Here is a 20909-nt window from a genome sequence, read left to right as displayed (position 1 = left end):
GTCCTTGCCTTGCAGACATTCCTGTGGTTACCACCCTGAAGGGGAAGCACAGGGGGGCAGGGGTGGCGGGCGAGGTCAGCTGGGCTTAGCTGGGGGCAGGGCTCACCCAGAGCCCTCAAGGGGCCGGCCGGAGCCCCCACGGGCCGCACTCAGCCTCCAACCACAGACCGCTGCGCCCAGACCCAGGGGTCTGCTCGGAAGCTGGCGCCAACCGCCCCTCGCCCCCGAGGGCTCCTTGGCACCGCGCAGCCGCAGCCCCGTCCTCTGGCCCGCGCCAGCAGAGCGCGTGTGGGTCAAACTATCCTCACACCAGATTTCTCAATTCTATCTGAAGCTTGCTTTGCAGAGACTGGCCGTGTCATTTGAATCTATCTGAATTTTAACCTGGCTCCCAAGTGAAACCCGAGCATCTAAACTCTCCCGGCTGCTCCTAAGTGAATGTCCTGACTTGGGACCCGGACGTTTGCTGACATCCATCATATCGGTCGGAGACGACGCCTGAGATGATGCGTCACACTTGCCTCATTTTCAGGACCCCTCACCGCAAAAATCTGTCGGAGGTTTTCAGTTTATTGACTCAAAACTCAACGGCACATTTCTTTGAGCAAAATTTTATCGACAGTGAAGTTTCGTGAAGTCAGATAGGGTGGACGGGCCTCCTCGGTAACCAGAAGTGGGTGTCCCGCACGACGAGTCTGGAAGCCGGTGCTAATAAAGCTGATACACTCTACTTTGGAAGTGGCTTCGCTTCATCGTGGTTCACGCAGGGCTGAGGTGTTCCTTTCTCCCGGAAAAGCCCCTTTCCAGCCAGCCCGTCTGATGGGGCGGCGGCCGGGGGGGGGGGGGGCAGAGGGCAGAGGGAGGCGGGTGATGCCGGTACAGCCACAGTCGACACCGAACTTCCTGCCTTTGAACTGGACTTGAAACCTTGTTTTCTGGGAATGTCGTAAGCATGGGGTGTGAGCACATGGAGGATCTCTTTCTAGGACTCAATCTTTGGCCAGAAAGAGTTTCAGATTTAATATATGGATTTATTTAAAAATATAAATACGGAAAAATAAATAACTTTAAAGACTAGAGTGAATGCCCCTAGGTTTTCCCACAGTCAAAGCCTATGGTTTTTAAGAGTGATCATGGGCGACACTGGGCTCTGAGCCCTCTAACACAGGCGGGAACATGGAAGGGGGCCGGCCCGGGCTGGCAAGGTGGTGGCACCCTAAACTTCCAGTTTCTCAGGCCAGGAGACGCACTACTTACGTCAATGCTGTTTGTAGCCGGCAATACGAAAGCAAATGCTCTCAAGTCACCAAAAACCAGGAGAGGAGAGGGAGATGGTTTCGTGGCTGGAACGGCGAGGCCAGCTGCCTGAGGTCAGAGGCGACCCTCAACAGGCCAGGCTGCCTCGTCCCTCCCTGGCCTGTTGCAGCAGGACCGGCGTTCTCCCTGGAAGTCGGCTGGCTTTGACCTGACCGGCCAGGCCTGGGCTCGGTCCTCGTGCACACTGGTGGGACCGAAGCTCCCAGCTGCCTGACCCAGAGTGCTCCCCCCGATTCGCTAACGGGCCCCCTGGACTCAGATGGGGAAGGCACCTCCTGGTCTGCATTTGAGGGGCTGCTGGAGCGCTGCCAACGTCGGCTCTGGGCGAGCGGACAAGGACACCGGAAGGGCGTGTCTGTGCCAGCAGGCAGAACTGCCCGACCCACGCTGGCCTAAGGGACCGTGGGTGTGCCGTGGCCATCTGGGGGCCTGCGCTTGGGGACATGCTGTAAATGAGTGCAGCCGGCTTCGTGCCGGGCAGGGGACACGGGTGCCTCAGCACCGCCTCACTGGCCTCCTGTTAGGTTCTTGGTGACGAAGCGTGTTGGCCTCGAGAAACGGTTAGCCGGCGTCCCAGAAATCTTTCATTCCGCAGTCTCTTCCAACTTCTCCAGGGGGCTGTGGCCACGTGACCTCCCATGTTGTGGGTGCAAATGTCCTCGGGCAAGCCTCAAGAGACTGTACAGATTGTGCTGGAATGCTGATCCTTTGGTGCCTGCTGCTGCTGAATTTCTTTGGAAATGCGTCTTTTAATTCCTATCAAGTACAGTTCGCGGTCAAACTTGCCAGCAGCAAGGGGGATGCTGCGGAAGAAAGGGGCGTCGTCAGGAGGGCACTGGCCAGTAGCCTCCTGGGAGGCCGTCTCGGATGCCTGTCCCCTCTGGCCACCGGAGTGCAGCCGCCATGAACACGGAGCTCCCTCGGGCCCCTGCTGGGCCCTGCGGTGCATCAGGAAGAGACCCGCGGCCACCCTGACCGCGGCTGGAGGTCAGGACACGATGGGACGACGGCGGGCACCCAGGGGCGGGGATGCCGCCCCCACCCCCCGAGTGGGCAGGAGCCCCACCCACCCGCAGCCCCCAGGGCGAGGACACGTGAGCAGGGTACTGACTTGTCTCTCCCTGGCCTCACTTTCACCCGGAACAGACCGTACACGGGGCGGTGGTCGGACGTCTTGATGCCAGGGCAGGAGGAATACTTGACCGGACAGATATCGCCCTTGTGGCGGCTCCTGTACACGACCCGATCCTGCAGAAAAGATCCCGCGTGAAGGTTAGCCCCGAGACTGCGTGGCTTTTTTGCAGGGCTTGGCCCGCGTGCCCGTCTCCGTGTCCGATCCCACCCGCAGAGCCTGTTCCCAGAGCCCCTCGCCCAAGCCCGCTGCGCTGGCGGGTGTCTGGGCCCCAGACAGGGGGTGGGGGGGCTGGCAGTGCTGCAGCCGTGGAGGCCGAGCCTGGAGCCCTTGGGTCCGGTGCAGGCTGCTCCCTCCGCCTGTGCCGCAAATGGCTTGCATCTGTGACAGCACGGGGCGTGTACCCCAGCCCCGGGCCGACCGACTAGCCTTCAGAAGGGCCCTTCTCAGAGGGCGCTGCCCCCAACGCCAGGTCCCAGAGATGCGGTCGCTAGCCCGGCACGGGTGCCGCATTGAGGCGTCTGACCGCAGCTCGTGGGGGCTGCTGTCACACCCGGCCTCAGTCCTTAGCTTGTGGTTCTGAAGCGCAAGCAGGCCCAAACCTGGGCCGCAGAGCTGGGCAGAGCCGCACCGGAGGTCAGGCGGGACACCAGGGGTGCTCACCGTGTAGGAGGGGGTCCTTTGCTTGGAGGTGGTGTCGTAGGAGTCCTTTCCAATGTCAAACTTGTATGAGGGGAGGAAATGGATGTCTGGCTCCTGGAAGCCTTTGAAGATGGACCCTGGAACAGCCACAGGCCCTGGCTCTCGTCAGCCCTGGCGGGCCGCACCCTCTCGGGGGCCGGGTGTCCGCGCCTCCTCCCGGGGACCTCACCTTTCTTCATCTCCTGGGTGAGCTGGTCATGCTGGAGCAGGGCAGATACCTTCTCCCCCAGGTCCTGCTTCAGGATGGCCTCCACGGCCACGCGCCCTCCGTTCAGACGGAAGTTGAAGTCTCCAAACCAGAACACCCCATCGAACCGGGTGGTGACGTCCGCTAGCCAAAAGGGGAAAGTGCGTGAGCCCGGCCCTCCCTGTGCTGGCCTCCCTCTGGCGACAGTGACGGGTGTGGTCTCTGTCCCCGCTCCTGCAGCCACGGGCAGGGACACCCCAGACACGGCCCTGGCTGTGGGGGTTGTGCCCCGCAGCTTCTGGGCCGACATTCGGGTTCACGTTCACGGTTGCATCTTTCATTTCAAACAGTGACAGACTTCTGGGGACAGCGTGGGCGCCCTCACGCTCACAGGAGCCCACACTGCTCACGCTCACCACTCCGCCAGGGCTCCATCCCGGAGGGACAGACAGCCAGGGGGCAGGAGGAGGGCCTGTCGGCCCAGGGAGGCACGGCCACCACGGGGCTCCGCCTGGAAGCACAGCCGCACCAAACCGGTGGGTGGGTCACGGCTCAGGAGGAGCCCAGCGCCAGGCCTTGTGCAGAGCGCCGTTTCCGCGGGCTGCCGACTCTCTAGACTGTTTCAACCTTGATTCTCGGAAGCTCCCCAAGTTTACTTTGAGTAAACCACCCAGAGAACAAGGTAGGAGCGCATCCACCCGGGCTCACCAGCGTCGGAGCGGTAGGGGCTGGTGTCGGGCACGCTCCTGGGCAGCGCCAGGCCCTGGACGGTTCTGCTGTAGTCCAGCAGCCTCTCGCTCACCTTCCCGTCTCCGGCTGTAAGAACAGAGCGCGGGGGCCTCTCCAGCGGGCCTTCTGGACCCAGAGGACAGCTGTGTGCTCACCGCCCCCCAGCAGGCTCTAACACACAGCGTCTGCGCAACCCGGTCCCCTGGGTATCCCCGGCGGGGGCCCGACGGGAGGGCACCGTCACAGATGGCGCTCCTGGCGGGCATGCGGGGGGGCGTGTCCTAACTCCTGGGACTTACAGGTGAAGTGAGACGTGATGAAGAGGAAGGAGGTGCCGAAGAAGGTGAAGCTGACGCCCAGGGCCCCCTTGGTCTTGATGTGAGACACGATGCGCGTGGTCACCGTGGAGCTCTCCACCTCTGCGGGACAGGGGTGGGGGGGCTGACGCGGCTGCCCCTGCTCACGCCCGTCCACCGCCCTCACAGAGGCCGGGCGGGGGTCCCAGGGCGCTGGCGCAAAGCGGAGCGGCCCGCCTACCTGAGCAGAACCAGATGAGGTCCCTGCGGATGAGCACGGACATGTAGAGCGCCCCGTGGGCCGTGGAGTACAGCGTCACGTAGCGGGGGCCCAGCGTCTCCTGCAGGCGCACCTCCCACTCCCGCCTGCGGTGGGGGGAGGGGGAGGGTGAGCCGGGACAGCCTGGGAAGGGGGCTGGGGCCTCCCAGCCCCGCCACCCCTCCCCCACAGCCCAGAGAGCCCCGCCTCCTGGCTCCTGCCCAAGGGAAGGGCGGCAGAGACCCAGGCCCTCGCTCCGGGTCCCTCACCAAGGCTCCAGGTCCCGGGGAACCCGGCGCCTGCCCCTTCCCCTGGGTCGGGGCACCTGCCAGGCGGGCCTCCCGCAGTTGCCTGAGGGGTGGGATGCCCACGCACGCCCCTGGCCAGGCGGTCTCTGGCGGTGCTGGAGGGGCGCTGCAGACCTAGGACCCAGTTCGGGGGTCAGGCCTGGGGCCTGGGGTCCCGCAGCGGGGGCCGTACGTTCTCCCAGATCAGCTGCATGTCAACAAGAACGCAAGCTCATCGACTCCTGGTTCCTTGCGCCCCCGACAGAGAAGGAAGTGGCTCTCGTGCAACCAGGGCCTCACCCCAGCCGGCTGCGCCCTACCTGTCGGAACAGCCCTCCTGGACCCCGATGACATACAGGTCCTGGGCGTAGTCGGCCTCGGCAGGCAGCAGGAGCTCGTCCAGGTTCGGGGGCAGCTCCTACAGAGCAGCAGCACCTCGTGAGGGCTCCTGCGGGACAGAGACCCAGCCTCTCCCGAAGGGCCTGGCAGGCCGCCCTCCACCCCAGCTGGTCACCACCACGCCCATGTCTGCGCCCCTCCCTCACCATGGGGCCCCTGTCCCCAAACACACTGGTGGGGATGTGGTGCAGCCCGGCCAGGTGCTGTGGTCCCGAAGGCCGGCTCTCAAGCCCTTGGGGCCCTGGACGAGGGCACTGTCCCACAGAGGGGCCAGGTGGCTCCCCGTGGACAGCAGGGCCACCAGCCTGGGCACCCGCCTCCTCCAACTGGAGGGAGAACCGCTTCTCATGCGGGGCGCTGTGTTGCCAGGGCTCTTGGTCACTCAGCCAAACCTCATCCTGGTGGCGGCTCTGCCTGGTTTCCTCTCCAGTGCCTGTGCCCCCAGGGTCCGCCCGGGTTCCACTGCGTGGGGGGGGTGGGGGGGTGGGGGGGGTGGGCAGGGCCTTCTGTGCTGTCATCACGAACACCGTGGCACACGTGGGCAGCAGAAAGCACTCAAAGCCCCATGGTGGCAACCACTATCCCCTTCACCTCACCGGGTGTTAGGACCATCCACAGTGCAGGAAGTCCACACCCCGCCCCCAGACATCAGAGCACCCCACATGCGGGGAATGGAGACTGTCAACCCGAGGACGGCTCTCACCGAGCGAACGAGTCCCGGGTGCAGGTGTGAGCTGGAGAGAAAGCCACCGGCACTGTGTCCGAGGCTGTCCCCAAAGCAAAAGCCCAGAGATCAGCGTGCAAACCTCTGGCCCATGCGGTCCGGCCCTGGGCCGACTGGCACTCAGGACACAGAGCGCCTGTCCCACCAGAGTGGCGGGAGGGCCTCTGCCGCCATCTCGACACAGGAATCGCCGAGTGGGCCTAACCCAGAGTGACCCCAAGGTGACTGTGATCAGGTCACACAGGCTCACCGACGGTCACAGTGGCCCACGGTGGGGTGTCGGCAGTGGGGAGGCTGCGTGTGGGGACAGGGGCTCTGTTCCCTTCTCCAAAGCTGCTGTGAATCTAAAACTATTCTTAACACGTGTATGTATAAGAAAAGCGCATTTTCCCCCATCGGGCAGCGGGGAGGTGGGGGAGGCAGGGGTGTTCGGGCAAGAGGCCTCTTGACCCAGGTGCTGGGGAGAGGCCAGGCAGACGGCGTGCAGCTCAGAGGCCCCGGGAAAGAGCACAGTGGGGGCGGGCTGGCCCCTTACCTTCTGGCCCTGCATGTTCCAGGTGGCCACGAAGAGGGCCATGCTGCGGTCCGGGAAGTACCGGGCCAGCTCGTCCGCCCCCATCAGGGCCCCGCTCGCCAGGAGACTCCCCTCCAGGTAGCTCCTGCGGAGACAGGGCAACCAAGAAGTCGAGGGTCGGAGCGGGCAGGCCCAGGGACACCCCTCCCGGGGACGCTGCCGGCCTCGGGCCCCCCGTAACACGGAACCCGTTTGCGGGAGGCTGTCCCAGAGCTGGGGCTCCTGGAGACCCCGCGGGTGGGCACAGGCGCCCCGCTGTGGTCCACCGCCCTCTTGGAAAACCCCCCGTTCACGACTCTATAAACAGCAGCACGTGTTCAACGTTTCTGCCACTTCCAGACACGAAGGACTTGAAGGTGATGTCTGGGCTCTTCCGCCGGGGCCCCTTACGGCTCGGCCCTGGGCCGTGGGCGGCCTGGGGAGACACGCGTCCCAGACCAGGGGCTCGCCTCCGCCTCGGCGCGGCCCCGGAGGCCCCGAAAGCCGCAGGGGGCACGTCCAGTCTCACGACAACCGACGGTTAGGATCCGTTTCAAGAGCTGACCGGCACAGCACGTGCGGAGACCCCACGGCACTTTGCCTCGGCTGCAAAGTGCCACCTAGCATAGCGACCCCGGGGACCAGGCCGCGCGGCAACAGAACCTCACGAGCGTCGGAGTCCGAGCGTCGCGCGACTTCCTCACGAGATGAAACGTCCGCACGGTCTTGTTTTTTAGCTGTGAGGACACCCGGCCGGCAGGCCGCACCAAAACAGGTCCCGAGACTCGTTCGTGCGCTTGCCCAGCGGCCCGGCGGCTCTCCCCTGTGCAGGTGCGGGGGGGCCGGCCCCCCACCCCCACCCCGGGCCCCTTGCAGGGGCACCAGGGCGTCCCTTCTCTTCTTGCTGCCTCCGCCTTCCTTCCAGCTGTCTGGGAGTCCTTCCAGAACCTTCTTCCAACCCAACTCAAGATCAGACTGCTCCCAGAATGAGCACCCAGGCGATGGCCATGCCATGTTTGGCCATTTTGTCCCCTAGGTCTTCTAATGCTCCAGCCGCCACAGACACTGGTCACCGGTCACCCCCCCTCGCCATCCAGCCGCTGCAGAAGCCGGTCACTGGCCCCCGTGCGCGCCCAGGGCCGGGGCGGCTCCATCGACTCCTGAGTATTGGTCATTTGGAGGCTGGTTAGATTCCACCCCCGTTTCCCGGCAGACACATCCCAATAAGCTCCACGGGCACCCCAGTGACCCCAAGATCAGTCCACCGGAACGTCACTCGTCGTCAGCTGTCGCCCCGATGACCGTGTGCGAGTGACGGCTCTTTTAGGGTGCTCTTTCCAGCACTCGGGTGCGGCTGGCTGTTCCTTCCACGGTCCCTCCTCGTGTCTCGGCGGGCGGGGCCGTCCCGGTCCCGTCTGTCAGGAGCGAACGGAGGCCGAGGGGTTCGGTGACGTGCCAAGGCCCGGCAGCCGGGCGCTGCGGTGCGGGAGGACAGGGGGCACCCGGCAGCAGGGGGGGTGCGCTCCGGACACCGGGGTGCCCCACCTGTTCGGCAGACCGAGCCCGGCTTCCGCCCTTCTCCCCCTTGCCCCCACGCGCCCCTCCAGGCTGCCTGGCACGCTGTCCCCGCCTGCCTCCGCCTTCGGGCACAGGGAAGGCGTGTGGCCGTGCCGCCCGGGCCCCGCCACCGCCACCGAGGCTTAACGCTGCCGTTCAGCAGAGTCCTTGAGAACCCAGCCCAGCCTGGCTGTGTAACAGACCACTAGCACTTTCCAGGCTCCCGAGGACCCCTCGCTCCAACTCGCTGAGAAGAGCTCCCGTCTCAGTCTTGCAAACGGGAGCCCGTTCCTCTGGAGGGCATCAAGTCAAGAGCAGGGCTCCCAAGCCACGCTGGCCGCTGAAACCAGAACGCGGTTCTCAGGAGCTCCCACGAGCGATTCCCACGTCCTCCTCCCCAGGCCCTGAGAACAGGAATTCGATCAGGCCTGGAGGGAGGCCCCCGCTGGCTCACCCCACTGGGTGGACCACCTCCCTCACACCCGCAGCCGGGCCCCCGCTCCCCTGCCACAGGGCGTGATGTCCTCCGGAGCGGCCCCGTCTGCAGGGTGACCAGAAGGCCGCCACGCCAGGGGCCCTGTGCTCTGGTCCCCTCCCGGGTCCGGGGTCGGCCGCTGCACTCGGCTGCTCCTGTGGCCCGGGTGCCCTGCGTCCCACACCGTCCACATCGCCCGGCCCGTCCAACACGGGCCACGCTCCGACCTCAGCCAGGTTCTGCCTGTTTACGGACAGCCCACGAGCTAAGAACCATTTCCACGTTGTCAAAAGAGGAAGAAACCCTGTCATTTTGCGACGTGGGCAGACCACACAGAATTCCAATCTCGTGTCCCTATGCAAAGTGTTACTGCCACACGGCTGCGGCTGCTGGTGCACATGTGGTCTGTGTCTGTTTCCCTGCTAAACGGCAGAGGTGAGCACGGCTGCAGGATGGAGAGACTTACAGAAAAAGTGTGCCGACGCCTGTTCTAGAACCCACCGGAAACGGGGCCTTTAGGCGGCAGAACTGGGGTGAGGGGTCCCCATCAACCTGTTTGCTGCTCGCCCGAAAACACTGAATTGAGGACCCGATTTCACGACGTGATTGTCATTTTAGGTCACAAGCGCGCCCGCGTAAGTCACAAGCAGCCGACACAGGGCGGTGACACCGCGAAGGCACTAAGACACCTCGCTGCCCGCCAGAAACCCGTACAGATTCTATCCTGTACAGCTGGGCTCGCCACAGCCCCGTCTCCCTCCCGACCCACAGAACCTTCGAGTGGGACCTTATGTGGCAACCGTCTCTGCACATGCCGTCGGTTTAAGGATGGCAACGTGAGCTCATCCCGGATTTAGACCAGCGCCCCACAGGAGGAGAGACGCAGACACGGAGGAGTACCGTGTGAGGACGGAGGCAGAGGCTGGAGGGACGCGGCCACAAGCCGAAAAACTCCTGGGCCACCAGGAGCTGGAAGAGGCAGGAAGGACCCTCCCCGGGAGCCTCCGGAGGGAGCTCGGCCCCGTGACACCTTCATTTCCGACGCATGGCCTCCAGAACTCCACTTCCGTTGTTTTAAGGCTTCGGGCTTGTGGCCATTTCTTACGGCCACTCCAGGACGCCACTACAGTGACCCTCCCAACTGCCCCTTCCCCCCGCCCTTGTGCAGCAGGACTGGCCCTGTTGGGAGGGAAGGCGTCTGGCGAGGGAAGTAGGGCCGGAGCCGCACCGGGGGCCTTGGGCGCCACGTTGGGGAGTGGGTGGTGCGGGGGCCATGGCCCCGTGTGTGCCTCGAACAACCTGCCGGGCCCTGGTAGGGGGCAGAGGCCTGGCCCAGCCCACAGGACGGGGCAGGGAAAGCCTTTTCAAGTTGCGGCCTGGGCACCGCAGCGTGGGCCCCGTGACGAGCCCGCGGGAGAAGACCAGACTCGCGGGTTTGGACAGGCGCCCCCGGTCTGGTGAACGGAGCCAGAGGCACGCAGGGGAGAGTCCTGAGCAGAGAGGACATTGGGGGAAACGCCTAGTTAGGTTCTTTTGAAGCTACAGGGAAGTCAACAGAGATTAATTATTAAAGCCCCACAAAGCCTAGAAACCTAGCATCCCCCGTGGTGGGGGGGTGGGGGGGGAGGGGCAGGTGGGAGCTGACCGACAGCGGGGCGCTCAGCAAACGATCCCAGAGCCTCAGAGAAATCGGGTCAATCCTGGAAGCAAAGCGCAGCCGATCAGGCCCGGGGGACCCTCCCTGCCGCCAGTGAGCGGGGCCCTGGGGACCCTCCGTCTGAGGTCAGTGCGGTCCCTGAGCGGTGGCCCCTGGGCCAGCGTGAGCCCAGAGCACGGCCACGGGGGCTCGCGGCTGCGCTCCGGCCAGCACTGACTGGGGCCCCGGAACGTTCCTCCTCAGCAGAGCGGTTAAGGGAGAGCACTGCTCAGGGCTACGTCTTGGAACCCCGCAGCGGCCCAGACGACAGGGCCGCCCCACGTGCTCACAAAGAAGGCCGTCCGGGACAGAACGAGAACGAGAACGAGAAAGAAAACAGGATACGGCGCGCAGTGCGGAGGGCGATCTGTGTATCTGAACCGTCTGCTTTACAGGCACACGTGCCCCTGGGTGGTGCTAAAACACACAGGGAAAGTTCCAGAAGGGGTGTCCTTCCGGGAAGGAGCCGGGAGGCAGGGGTGAGGGGGCTAGCCTCAGTTTTACGAGAATACCTTCCTGCGGTGCTTTCTAGCGCTGCAACGAAGGCCGCGGATGACCCCCACCCCTGCCCCCAGAGGCCCTACCTGCTTCGGACGTCCTTGGCGCGGATGGGTGCCAGGAGGCTGAAGGAGGGTTTGGCATCACAGGCCAGGGGGCTCGGGGGCCGGCCGGGGCCCAGGCTGCTGTGGGCCCGGAACAGTCTGCTCTGCAGGCGGGACTTGCCGGTGGAGTTTGCGGTCCACGGCGGGTTGGAGGCCGCCTTCTGGTCCACGGCGGGCAGCCTGGTGGTGCTCCCCGCCGAGGCCCCGTCCCGGTGCAGGAGGTCCAGGGAGGTGCTGATCATTCCGGAGATACAGTGACCCCACGAGGAGGGGCCCCCTCCCGTACTGCCCTGGGCCCTGCGGGACGTGGGGATCTCCTGCAAGGAGGTGCTCAGGCAGGGTGGGGAGCCGGTGTGGGTGGGGGGCTGGGGGGCCTCGTCCTGCAAAGAGCCCCTGGAGGGGCTGGTCCCACCGCGCGTGGCCAGGTCCTCGTGGCTGGTTCGAAAGCGCCGCCTCCTCCACGCCTTCTCGTCCAGCGACAGAGCTCGCTCCAGCCTGGGCCTCGTCGGTGGCTTTGGGGTGAAGGGTTTTGCCTTGGCTTGTGGGTCCTCATTGCCGATACCCGCTGGAAGGCTCAGAGGGGGCATGGGGCTCTTCTCGGGGCCCTGACAGCCGTTGGTGGGCAGGGACCCTGGGTGGGGCACGAGGTCTTGGCCTGCGTTGGGAAGCTGTCCCTTCAGCATTCTGCCTTCGGGCTGCAGATGCCCCTGGGCGGTGGGCTGCGGGGGAGATGCCTCTGAATGCCCCAGGCACGCCAACTTGGACGGCATAGTCCAGGGGCCGGCTCTCAAGGGTGATGGCGACCCAGCCGACCCAGGAGAGGGCTCCTGCTGGGGCTGCCGGTGGAGTCCAGGGTCAGGGATGCGTGGTCAGACGTCGCCCAGCAGGCACGGAGGAGAGAGCGCGCGGCGGCCTGGGGTGGTCCGGCAGGGGCAGGGCCAGTTGCCGCATGACGGGGACCCCCAGAGCCCCGGAGTCCCCCGGAGGAGCCTAGAGGAAAACCGTGCCGTCAGCCTCCCGCAGCCAAGGCCGGCTCTGCCGCAGGGCCAGAGGGGGAGAGGCCAGCAGAAGCTGAGCCACAAGTTACACTGCCGCTTCCTCCTAGGAGGTGGGTGAAGGCTGGCCCCTCGGACCACGGGAAGCCACCATACTGCGGCGGGGGGCGGGGGGGAGGCTGTCCTCCGTGGGGTGCTGGGGACATGACCCGCACAGAACGGCAGCCCCAAGGTCAAGGCCAGTTCACAGGCCCGGCCTCGGATGGGAGTCCCTGGGCCCTGGCTCACCCGGGTGCCCACTCTATCGCTCGGCGGGCACACCCCGCCCGGGCAGGGGCCCCTCCGCAGGTCTGCGGCCCGGCCGCTGCCAAAGGCCCCTGACTCAGGACTTGAGTCTGCGGGCGTGGCCGCCGCCGCGGGGTCCCCAGGGCAACGACAGCCGCTCAGCCTGACCCCGCCCCCGCTTCCCGCCTGGGGTCGCCCCGCGCCGCGCCCCGCGCCCCCGCCTGGGGGTCACCCCGCCCGAGGTCGCCCGGTGCCCCAGACTCGCGTCGCAGGCCCCGCCCGGGGGTCACCCCGCGCCCTGAACCCGCGCCCCCGTCTGGGGGGTCACCCGGCCCGAGGTCGCCCCGGTGCCCCAGACTCGCGTCGGAGGCCCTGCCCAGGGACTGCCCCGCGCTCCGGACCCGCGCCCCCCACGCCCGAGGGCCACCCCGCCCCAGAGCGCCCCCGCCCGGGTGTCGCCCTGCCCGAGGTCGCCCCGCGCCCCTGCCCAGGGGTCGCCCCGCGCCCACCTCTCGGCGCCGCCTGCTCCCCGGCGGGCGGGCCCGGCGGCTGCTCCCCGGGAGCGGGCGCACAGGCGTCCCGGGCGCAGTCCCCGTAGCAGTCCCCGCAGCGGCCCCTGGCGGCCGGAGGACCCAGCGCGCGCGCGCGCGCCCGAGTCCGGTGGCCCCTCCACCCGCGCGGCTCCCCAGCCCCTGGGGCCGCATCGGCCCCGCCCCGCCCCGCCCCGCCCCGCCCAAGGGTCGCGCCTCACTTGCTGCTCCAGGGGGAGGGGCTTCCCGGCAGTCCCACCCCCCACCCAACACCGAGGAGCTCTCCGCCCCCCACCCATACCCCGCCACCTAGGGGCCTGGTTCCCCTGACTGTAACCGACCAACAAAAGGAAACAAGTGACAGTGTTTTGCGAGCGCAAAATACTTTATTTACCAATTTGCATTTAGTAAAAATAGCAGCTCCCGCCTGGCCTGGGAGGGAGCTTCTTGAATCAAAAGTCGCCGGCAGCCCGCGCAGGGAACGGTCGGGTGGGCAGGCCAGACCGAGGGCGCCAGGGAGGTCTCGGGTCCCAGGGCCCCCATTGCCCCGGGTGCCACGCCCCACCTCTCTCCAAGTGACCAGAACCAACGCATCCGGGCGCGCCCTGGGTGACGCACGGGAAAACACTCCGCGCCCTTCCTCCAGGACCCAGTGAGCCGCGAGGGAAACCGAGGCCCGCGCTAACTCATTTACGCCCTTTCTGCACTTAGATTCACAACACCCAACTATGTCCCCAGCAGAACCTACAGAAATTTCCTAATGATTCTTATAAATATTTAATGTTTTTCTGCGGTCTCTTCAGACTTGACAAGAACGTGGATAATTCTAAGAACAGTCGATGAAGCCTTAAAGCTTTGAGTCCAGGGGGCGGGGCCTCCCTCTGTGGGTTCAGCCCCCCCCCCCCCACTGAAGATCCCGGTGTGGGAAAAGCGGAGGCAGCAGCCTCAGAGTCAGGGCGCGTGTCAACTCTGCGCCCTGAGGACCAGTCATGAGGAAGTACATCGACTATTTTACAAAGGGCATGGCAGTCCAGAAGTTTCTCTGGGGACGAGTCTAACCAGGCTACTCACATACTAAGAAAACCCGAATGGAATTCGTCACAGCCAGTTTTTAGCACTGGTGGGTTAGGAGGGCGGGTCCCACGTGGAACACGGCCCGGCCCGGGGAGTGGAGAGCAGAGCCTCCCTCCCGGACAGAGAAGGAAGCGAAGCTGGGAACATCTTTGCCGCCAGACTCAAATGCACTTGGGCGACCAGGGCCTCCCCGGAAAACTCAGCTGAGTCCACGTTTCCTTGAAGCCCGTGATGCGGTGCCAGGCCCCAGGGCGCCCTCCCGGGCCCAGGGGGGCCCGACGCAGCAGTAAAGCACGGTTAGGTTTTCCGAGACACCCCAGTTACCGAAGGGCTGAGTTTTTTCGTGCAGCAAAGATGGCTCCGGCCTCCCTCGGCGCACCGCTCCCGAACGACTAAGAGCGTTTTACCCTCGGGTCACTGTCGGCTAGAGACGGAGCCAAAGCTCCCCTCGCTTCCCCCAGCACGGCAGAGGGGCCGCGGACCCAGCCCCGGCGACGCCGCGGAGACGGGCCGTGAAGGAGTCCGAGCACGACCGTGCGGAGACACTGGCGTCCCCATCCGGGCGGGAACAGAAGGGAGGTGCGGGCCATCGATCCGTCCGAGGTCACGGTGGAGCAGAATTTGAGGGTTCCAGATGCCACTGCAGGACGGGGACCCTTCTAGCTCAACGCCGGGTACTTCCTCTGGCCGATCCTCCCCATCCTGGAGCCCCCCGAGGCGGCAGAGGCCTGGAAAGACAAGGAAGAGTGCGGACTTCCACCCGCCAGCCTCCGAGGCCGGGGACGCCCCGGCAGCGCCGGGCAGACGGGTCTGCGGAACCATCTCCACCGACAGAACAGGCAGGCTGCGGGTTCTCCGGAAGCCCCGACGACCGGCCAAGTGGGGACCAGGCCTAGACGTCCGCTTTGAAGGGGTCCGCACTTTCGTCAGGTGGTGAGAAGGGAGGCTGGCCCCCACGGCAAGAGCACCCGGGGAGGGGGGCGGCCCAGCCCGCGACTGCAGCGTTGCGGGCAGCGCCCAGGGACAGACAGCGGACGGAGCGCAGGCATTTACTCGCGCTGAAGCGAGCCATCGAAAAACTCTTGTAAAGCGCACGCTACGAGACGGAGGTAACGAGAGGAAACCGCCACCAGATCTTGAAACGGAAAAGCAGACGCACGGCCAGGGGGTAACCTGGGACACGGGAGTCCTGGAGGTCAGGGCAGGAGGCCGAGAGGCGGCCTCGTCTGCGGGCACGTCGAGGCAGAGAGCGGCAGGCTGGCCGAGCGCCCGGCTGACAGTGAGCAGGCCCGGCCACCCCAGGCGGTGAGGGCGACCAGGGTCGTGGGAGGCTTTATACTCTGAATGTCGAGACACGGCCCCGGCCCCTCCCTGCTCAGCTCCCCCCGAGCTGGCAGCCGGTCTGCACCCTACGGGCAAGAGACTGGAAAAGGAGGAGCGAGAAGGCAGAGAGACAGAAACAGAAAGAAACATTCCAGAGCATTCCCCAACCGCGGGCCGTGGGCTGCAGGTGAAGGGCGGCCAAGGCCGGCCTGGCGGAGGGAGTCAGACCCACGGTGAGGTGTGGCGGCGGGAGACCCGGCGGGAGACCGCGGGCCCCAGCACGGTGGGGGCGTTCACGCCAGGAGCAGCGGCAGGGAGAGAAGGGTGGGCGGACACAGCGGGGCGCCGGGCTGGGGATCCCTGTGCCCCAGGAGACAGCAGGGCACTTACCTGTGCAAAGTGAGCAGGGCTGTAGAAGGGCACGGCTGCCCCGGAGGCGCCCCCTGCTGCGGGGTGGTCACCGGGAGCCTGAGAAGCACAGAGAGTTCATCTCAACGCGGCAACGTCACACAGCGGTGTGCGCTCCCTTGTGGACAGACGCCACTGCTGGGCGACCACTCACAGTACTTCTAAGGAAGCCACAGAAGCAAGTCGGAGACGCTTGTCGTGACACCGGATTGCGTTACTGAGTGGTTCACAGAACACACGTAAAAATTAGAGCGGCATGCAGCGCGAGATGCTTCCGAGGCAGAACATGCGGCAGCGGGGAGTGCCCGGCCCCGGGGGGCCCCCGGGAGTGGCACCTTGAAGCAGTTAGTAGAGGTTTCTGACCACCTCAGACCTCCGGTGTCCAGCTACAGAATCCAGTGTTTTAATAAGCAAATAAAGTCACACGAAGCCTTCGTCGAGGCAACGGGAAAGCTCCGTCGTGCGACCCACACACGAGATTAAGTATTCCCGTGTCCCAGCCCGCCCGGCCGAGGACAGCCTCGCTGCCTCACTCTGCCCGGCCGCCCAGAAACGTCCCGCGCTCGATCAGAAACCAGAAATTCTCCGGACCCAGGCGGGCTTCTGAGACACCCTCACACGCGGGGAGGCTACACCTGCGGCCGGCCGTTTGGAAAAACCGATCCGGAAAGAACGAAATCACAAAAGTCATCCGTCCCCTAGGAACGTTTTGGGGTCGGCTCGGTCGCCAGTGTAAGCGGATGGCCCGAGACCGCCCCCGAGGACACCGGAAGGAAGGAAGGAACACTGCATCCTGTGGCGCGCGGCGGGCGGGGAGGCGGCGGGCTGCGTTAGTGACGGGGGCACGACGCAGGCCGGCACGGCGCTCTTAAGGGAACCACAGAGGCGACCCGGTTCAACTCGTGTTCAGTGAGAACTGCCAGCCACAGGTACCTGATAAAAATGCTGGCTTACTTCACGCGATAATGAACTCAGTGAACTACAGCGTGAAAGCTGCGAAACAGCAAGAACACACACAACACAGACAGATGAGAAATCGACATGCGTCTGCTCCACGCGGCCAGTTCCACCCCACAGAGCCTTGTGATGCAGTGAGAATCAACACGGGCCAAGTGGGCAAAACACCAGAGTTAGTTTAAAACTCCTGCTGTGAGGGACAGTTGGGTTTTTTTTAATTAAAAAAACGTTTACGTTTATTTGCTGGTTTTGAGAGAGAGAGAGAGAGAGAGCGCGCGCAGGGAGGGGCGGAGGCAGATGAAGAGAGAATCTCAAGCAGGCTCTGTCAGCGCAGGGCCCGACACGGGGCTGGGACTCCCGAACCGCGAGATCGTGACCTGAACCGAAATCAAGAGTCGGCCGTTTAACCGACTGAGCCATCCAGGCGCCCCTAACGTACAGCTTTTATTAAGACGGGGGCACCTGGGCGGCTCGGCCGGCTGAGCGTCCGACTTCGGCTCGGGTCGTGATCTCACAGCTCGTGGGTTCGAGCCCCGCATCGGGCTCTGTGCCGACGGCTCGGAGTCTGGAGCCCACTTCGGATTGTTTCCCTCTCTGCCCCCCGTCTGCACACTCTCTCTCCCTCAAAAATAAATAAGAAACGTTAAAAACATGTTTTGAAGGAAAAGCATCAGTTGGGGGGCGAGGGGGCCTGCCCTCATGCTGCCAGAGAAGCGTGAGCGCGGCGCTGCTGTGCCGAGTGAGGGGAGCCCGGGGTGTGTGAGCTCACACCCTGCTCTGCACGCGGCTCCCACACAACCTGCAGACATAAGGGTCGCTGCTTGTGCTGTGGGACCACAACACTTTTAAAGTTCCAGAGAGCTGCTAAATTGCCTCTTCCTACTCGTCAACATTCTCATTTAAAGAAGAAGCCACTTGGACGGTACAAATGGGCGATGTCCCCAGCCCAGTGTCTGGGCAGATATGTCCTGTGCCGACGGCTTACCTCTCCTCCCTTGGAACCGTCCTCGTGGGCGGGTAGGAGCTCAGGGCCAGGGAGCGATGCTGGCAAACCTAACACCTGTCAGGAAAGAAGAAACACAGTGGCCATCACTCCCGTGAAGCCCTCACATGGGGCAGACCGACGCGACACCCCCCTCTGGCCCCGGCCCACGCAGCTCCACTCCGAGTAAGCGCCCCTCCGAACGGCTGCGGGTCCCACGACAGCCTATCTCTGGGGAACTCGGGCCGTGGGCCCCTTGATGGCCTCGTGTGCAAGCGCCCTCGTTATTCCGTTTCACAGAACAGGAAACAGAGGCTTTGAGATGTCACGTGATCCTTTAAACGTTAAGTAGCTGGGGCGCCCGGGTGGCTCAGCCGGTGAAGCGTCCGACTTCAGCTTAGGTCGCGATCTTGCGGTTTGTGGGTTCCAGACCCGCATCGGGCTCCGTGCTGACAGCTCAGAGCCTGGAGCCTCTTTGGATTCTGTGTCTCCCTCTCTCTATCCCTCCCTTGCTCACACTCTGTCTCTCAAAACTGAACAAACGTTAGAAAAAAAACCTGTTTTTTCAATTTCTCTTTTAAAAATAAATGTTAAGTAGCTAATTAACAGGGAACCAGGGTTGAAACCCACTCTGTCCACCTCCCACCATCCTATTTCACATGCAAGTTGTAAAAATTAGAAAAAAAGTCTCTTTCTGACTGTGGGTTCAGGAAGCCAAGGCCACCATACGACGTGCACCACACGGTTACGATCTCCATCTCTAGAGGCGCTCAGAGGAGAGACTTCCGTGGAAACTGTCTTCTCTGGGTGCATGACGGGAATGATGCAAACAGCAGGCCGACCTTCCGAGGCAGCGGCACGGGCCAAGTCCCCCCCGCCCCCGCCGCCCGTCCCCGCGGCCCCACTCGCCTGAGGGCTCACGCGGGGGGCTCACCTGGGGCTCTGAGGCAGGCTCTGGATCGACGGCCCCCCCCGCAGGCGCACGCCCTTCCCTGCCGGCCCCCTCTGCGGGTGGGGCTTCCTCCGCATCTGTGAAGGGGACAGTGCGGGAGGCTGTCAGTCCGTCCACAACGCCGTCGGGGTTTCATTTAGAACAGTCTCCAGGGGAAAGGTTTCCCACAGCGCACTTGTGGGGGACCCGGAACGGGATCCGTGAACAAACACGGATGGACCGCAGGCTCCCCGCACGTCAGCCGGGTCATTTTCCTTAAAGGGAGGTGAGGGCCAGGGGCTCTCAGAAAGGAGGTCACAGGTCAGGAGGCCCCATCCCCCCTACCTGCGCTTGGTCCGAACAAGTGGGTGGGAATCGGCATCGGGGCCAGAGGAGCAAAAAACTCCGCCGGGGCGAGAGCCGGTTCACTCCGCTGGGGGCCCCCCGGGTTTAAGACGTCCACGTAGCGCGCTCGGGCTCCGGCTGCGTCAGGGCGAGTGGCAAATCCAGGTCAGCGCGCCGCAGGGCCCCGCTCCCCCGGGCCCCCCCCCCTCCCGGACGCGGCTCCCCACGTGGCGCAGGGCTGGCTTCCCCCGGGGTGACGCCCCCCGTCTCGCACACACCCCGAAGCCGCCAGCGCCGCGCCGCCTCTGAGCGGGGCCCTCGTGCTCCCGAGACGGGCGTCTCTCTCTGCGGGGTCACCCCGTGACGCCGCCGTCCCTCCTGAGCGCTCCGCCACCTCCCCTCAACTTTCCTGAGCCCGTACCACAGACGAGTTCTCCGAGTCTAATTTCTGCCTCGACTGTTACCTGCTTTCCTGGAAAACATGTTCACGGAGGCTCTCGGGGGTCCTCCGGGACCAGGGGGCCCAGCCTGTGCAGCCTTGGGGAGGGAGGTTGGTGGTGGGGGCGGAGCCTTCTTCTGCGGAGGGAAAGACGCTTCAGAGACCTGCCCGTGGACCCGCGGCCACCGGGCGCGGACGGAGGCCTCGCAGGCGCCCACGGCCAGGTGGCAGGGAGCACTCCTCCCGCCAAGCAGACGCGAGGAATTCCAACTCACCTCCTCCTCTGGCTCGTTTACATCTACCCATCGGTTCTTCTTTTCATCCCAGACGATCTGCCACCATCATGAAAATAAAGAGAGAAGTCCGGACTCTCAGCGGAACAGACCTGGAGCGCGGCCCCGTGTGACACTGCACACCCAGGAGACGCCCACCCAGCTGTGCCCGTAGCCGGGGTAGCACTGTGCGAACCACTGCCGGCCACGTCACGTGAAGTCACAGGCCCCGCCGGCCCCACGTCCTACAGCACTCACCGACTTGTTCTTGTCGTCGGGCAGATAAGCCTCCGTCCTTTTCTTCCCGGGCAGCCAACGAAATAACCAGGACTCGCTGCTCTAAATACAGAAACAACCACAACACCCTGGAGGACGTGGTGCTGGGTGAGGGGAGCCCCACACGGAAGGCCCAGTCCTGAAGGGTCCGCTCACAGGAGGTCTGAGCAGAGTCGGATCCGCGGACAAGGGCGGGGGAAGGAGGGGGGGGGGGTCCGTGTGCAATGGGACAGAGTACAGTCTGGAAAGACGGACACGTTCTGGGGACGGATGGGGGGGGAACGGCGGCACAACAGCGTGAATGAGCCTGACGCCCCCAAACTATGCCCTCAAAACAGGGTTAAAATGGTCACTTTTACACTGCGTGTATCTTACCACAATTTAAAAACCTGAACAATGTGCCTTTTGGAACTTTTCCTGTCTAATGCCAACGGATGGCAGCCTCCGGCATCCTCCCTCCCTGACTGAGCAGTGGCTAGAAGGCTGGGAAAGTCCTTGTGGGATCCCCTCAAAACAGTCCCCCGTGTCCCGCCCTGAGAGAATTTAGGTGTCAGGAATGCTGACTTCACTCCTCGCGTACCGTACTTCGCTTCTTCTAGAGCAAGCAAACAGGGAAGGAGCCGCAGTGGCTGTGTGTGCTCTCAAACCCGTCGCTCTGGGCGACACGGGTCTGCACGCTCCCACCTCGCTGAAGCATCACGTTCCAGCTCACGGTTCCGGCACACTCTGGGATCACACTTGCGTTTCAGTAAGATACCAGCCATTTAAAAAAACCGATAAACTGAACCATGTTAAGAACCGATAACCTACTTAAAAAAAGGCGGGGAAGGGCACCTGGCTGGGTCAGTTGGTGGAGCGCATGACTCTCACTCTCTTGGTCTCAGAGCTGTGAGTTCGAGCCCCACGGTGGGTGTGATTACTTTAAAAAAGAGAAAAGAACACGTTCCTCATAAGCTAACTAACACGAAGCGAAAGGAGCCGACCCACAGTGTAGAAGAGGATGTGGGGCACGTGTATCTAACAGGGGACTGGTGGCCACAGTGGAAAAGGACCCGATTAAAAGCAGAAGACACAGGCCAGCACCACGAAGCCGACGACGGAGGTGGTAACGGGTGTGTGAAGAAGGTGCTCAGCACCCTTGCCCCCCAGGGACGCGAACTGAAAGCACCAGGGGGCA

General features: G+C 64.3%; 2 protein-coding genes across 11 annotated transcripts in view; both read right to left on the bottom strand.

The window, feature by feature from the left end:
* Positions 1–1670: 1670 nt before the first annotated feature.
* On the bottom strand, positions 1671–12794 carry INPP5E (inositol polyphosphate-5-phosphatase E). Of its 3 annotated transcripts, none has more exons than XM_086684495.1 (11): positions 12705–12794; positions 10898–11905; positions 6568–6691; positions 5230–5327; positions 4605–4729; positions 4367–4486; positions 4047–4154; positions 3321–3482; positions 3113–3228; positions 2429–2565; positions 1671–2120 (listed from the first exon to the last, which is right to left on the bottom strand). In XM_086684495.1, the coding sequence occupies exons 2-11, from the start codon at positions 11683–11685 to the stop codon at positions 1988–1990; spliced, it is 1911 nt and encodes a 636-aa protein (XP_086540621.1). In that variant the 5' UTR covers positions 11686–11905; positions 12705–12794; the 3' UTR covers positions 1671–1987. The 3 variants fall into 3 exon arrangements, with proteins under 3 accessions (XP_086540621.1, XP_086540623.1, XP_086540622.1); XM_086684497.1 differs by having other exon boundaries at positions 10898–11634; positions 12705–12776; XM_086684496.1 differs by lacking the exon at positions 12705–12794 and adding an exon at positions 12199–12319.
* Positions 12795–13091: 297 nt separating this feature from the next.
* SEC16A (SEC16 homolog A, endoplasmic reticulum export factor) overlaps positions 13092–20909 on the bottom strand; it is a 32280-nt gene continuing 24462 nt past the window's right edge. For 3 of the 8 annotated variants that reach the window (XM_086684488.1, XM_086684487.1, XM_086684489.1), the window contains 8 exons: positions 19715–19795; positions 19460–19516; positions 19210–19321; positions 18746–18883; positions 18404–18498; positions 17473–17547; positions 16464–16523; positions 14544–15590 (listed from right to left, as the gene is read on the bottom strand). In XM_086684488.1, coding sequence (XP_086540614.1) covers positions 15345–15590; positions 16464–16523; positions 17473–17547; positions 18404–18498; positions 18746–18883; positions 19210–19321; positions 19460–19516; positions 19715–19795 — 864 coding nt within the window. In that variant the 3' untranslated portion in view covers positions 14544–15344. The other 5 variants (XM_086684491.1, XM_086684492.1, XM_086684493.1 and 2 more) reach the window with 3 other exon arrangements.

Source organism: Puma concolor, chromosome D4 (assembly GCF_028749965.1).
Source record: "Puma concolor isolate L17-30 chromosome D4, mPumCon1.1.hap2, whole genome shotgun sequence".
NCBI classification, from domain to species: Eukaryota; Metazoa; Chordata; class Mammalia; order Carnivora; family Felidae; genus Puma; species Puma concolor.
Note: the sequence above shows the minus strand (reverse complement) of the source record. Positions and strands in the feature narration are given on the sequence as shown.

What these genes read in the sequence shown, in the direction of transcription:
- INPP5E (XM_086684495.1), bottom strand. Translation starts at nt 11,685, where the DNA reads ATGCCGTCCAAGTTGGCGTGCCTGGGGCATTCAGAGGCATCTCCCCCG. An exon ending in GCCAAGGACGTCCGAAGCAG is followed by an intron (nt 6,692 to 10,897) that starts GTAGGGCCTCTG and finishes CTGTCTCCGCAG; the next exon opens with GAGCTACCTGGAGGGGAGTC. An exon ending in AAAGGACCCCCTCCTACACG is followed by an intron (nt 2,566 to 3,112) that starts GTGAGCACCCCT and finishes TCTTTTCTGCAG; the next exon opens with GATCGGGTCGTGTACAGGAG.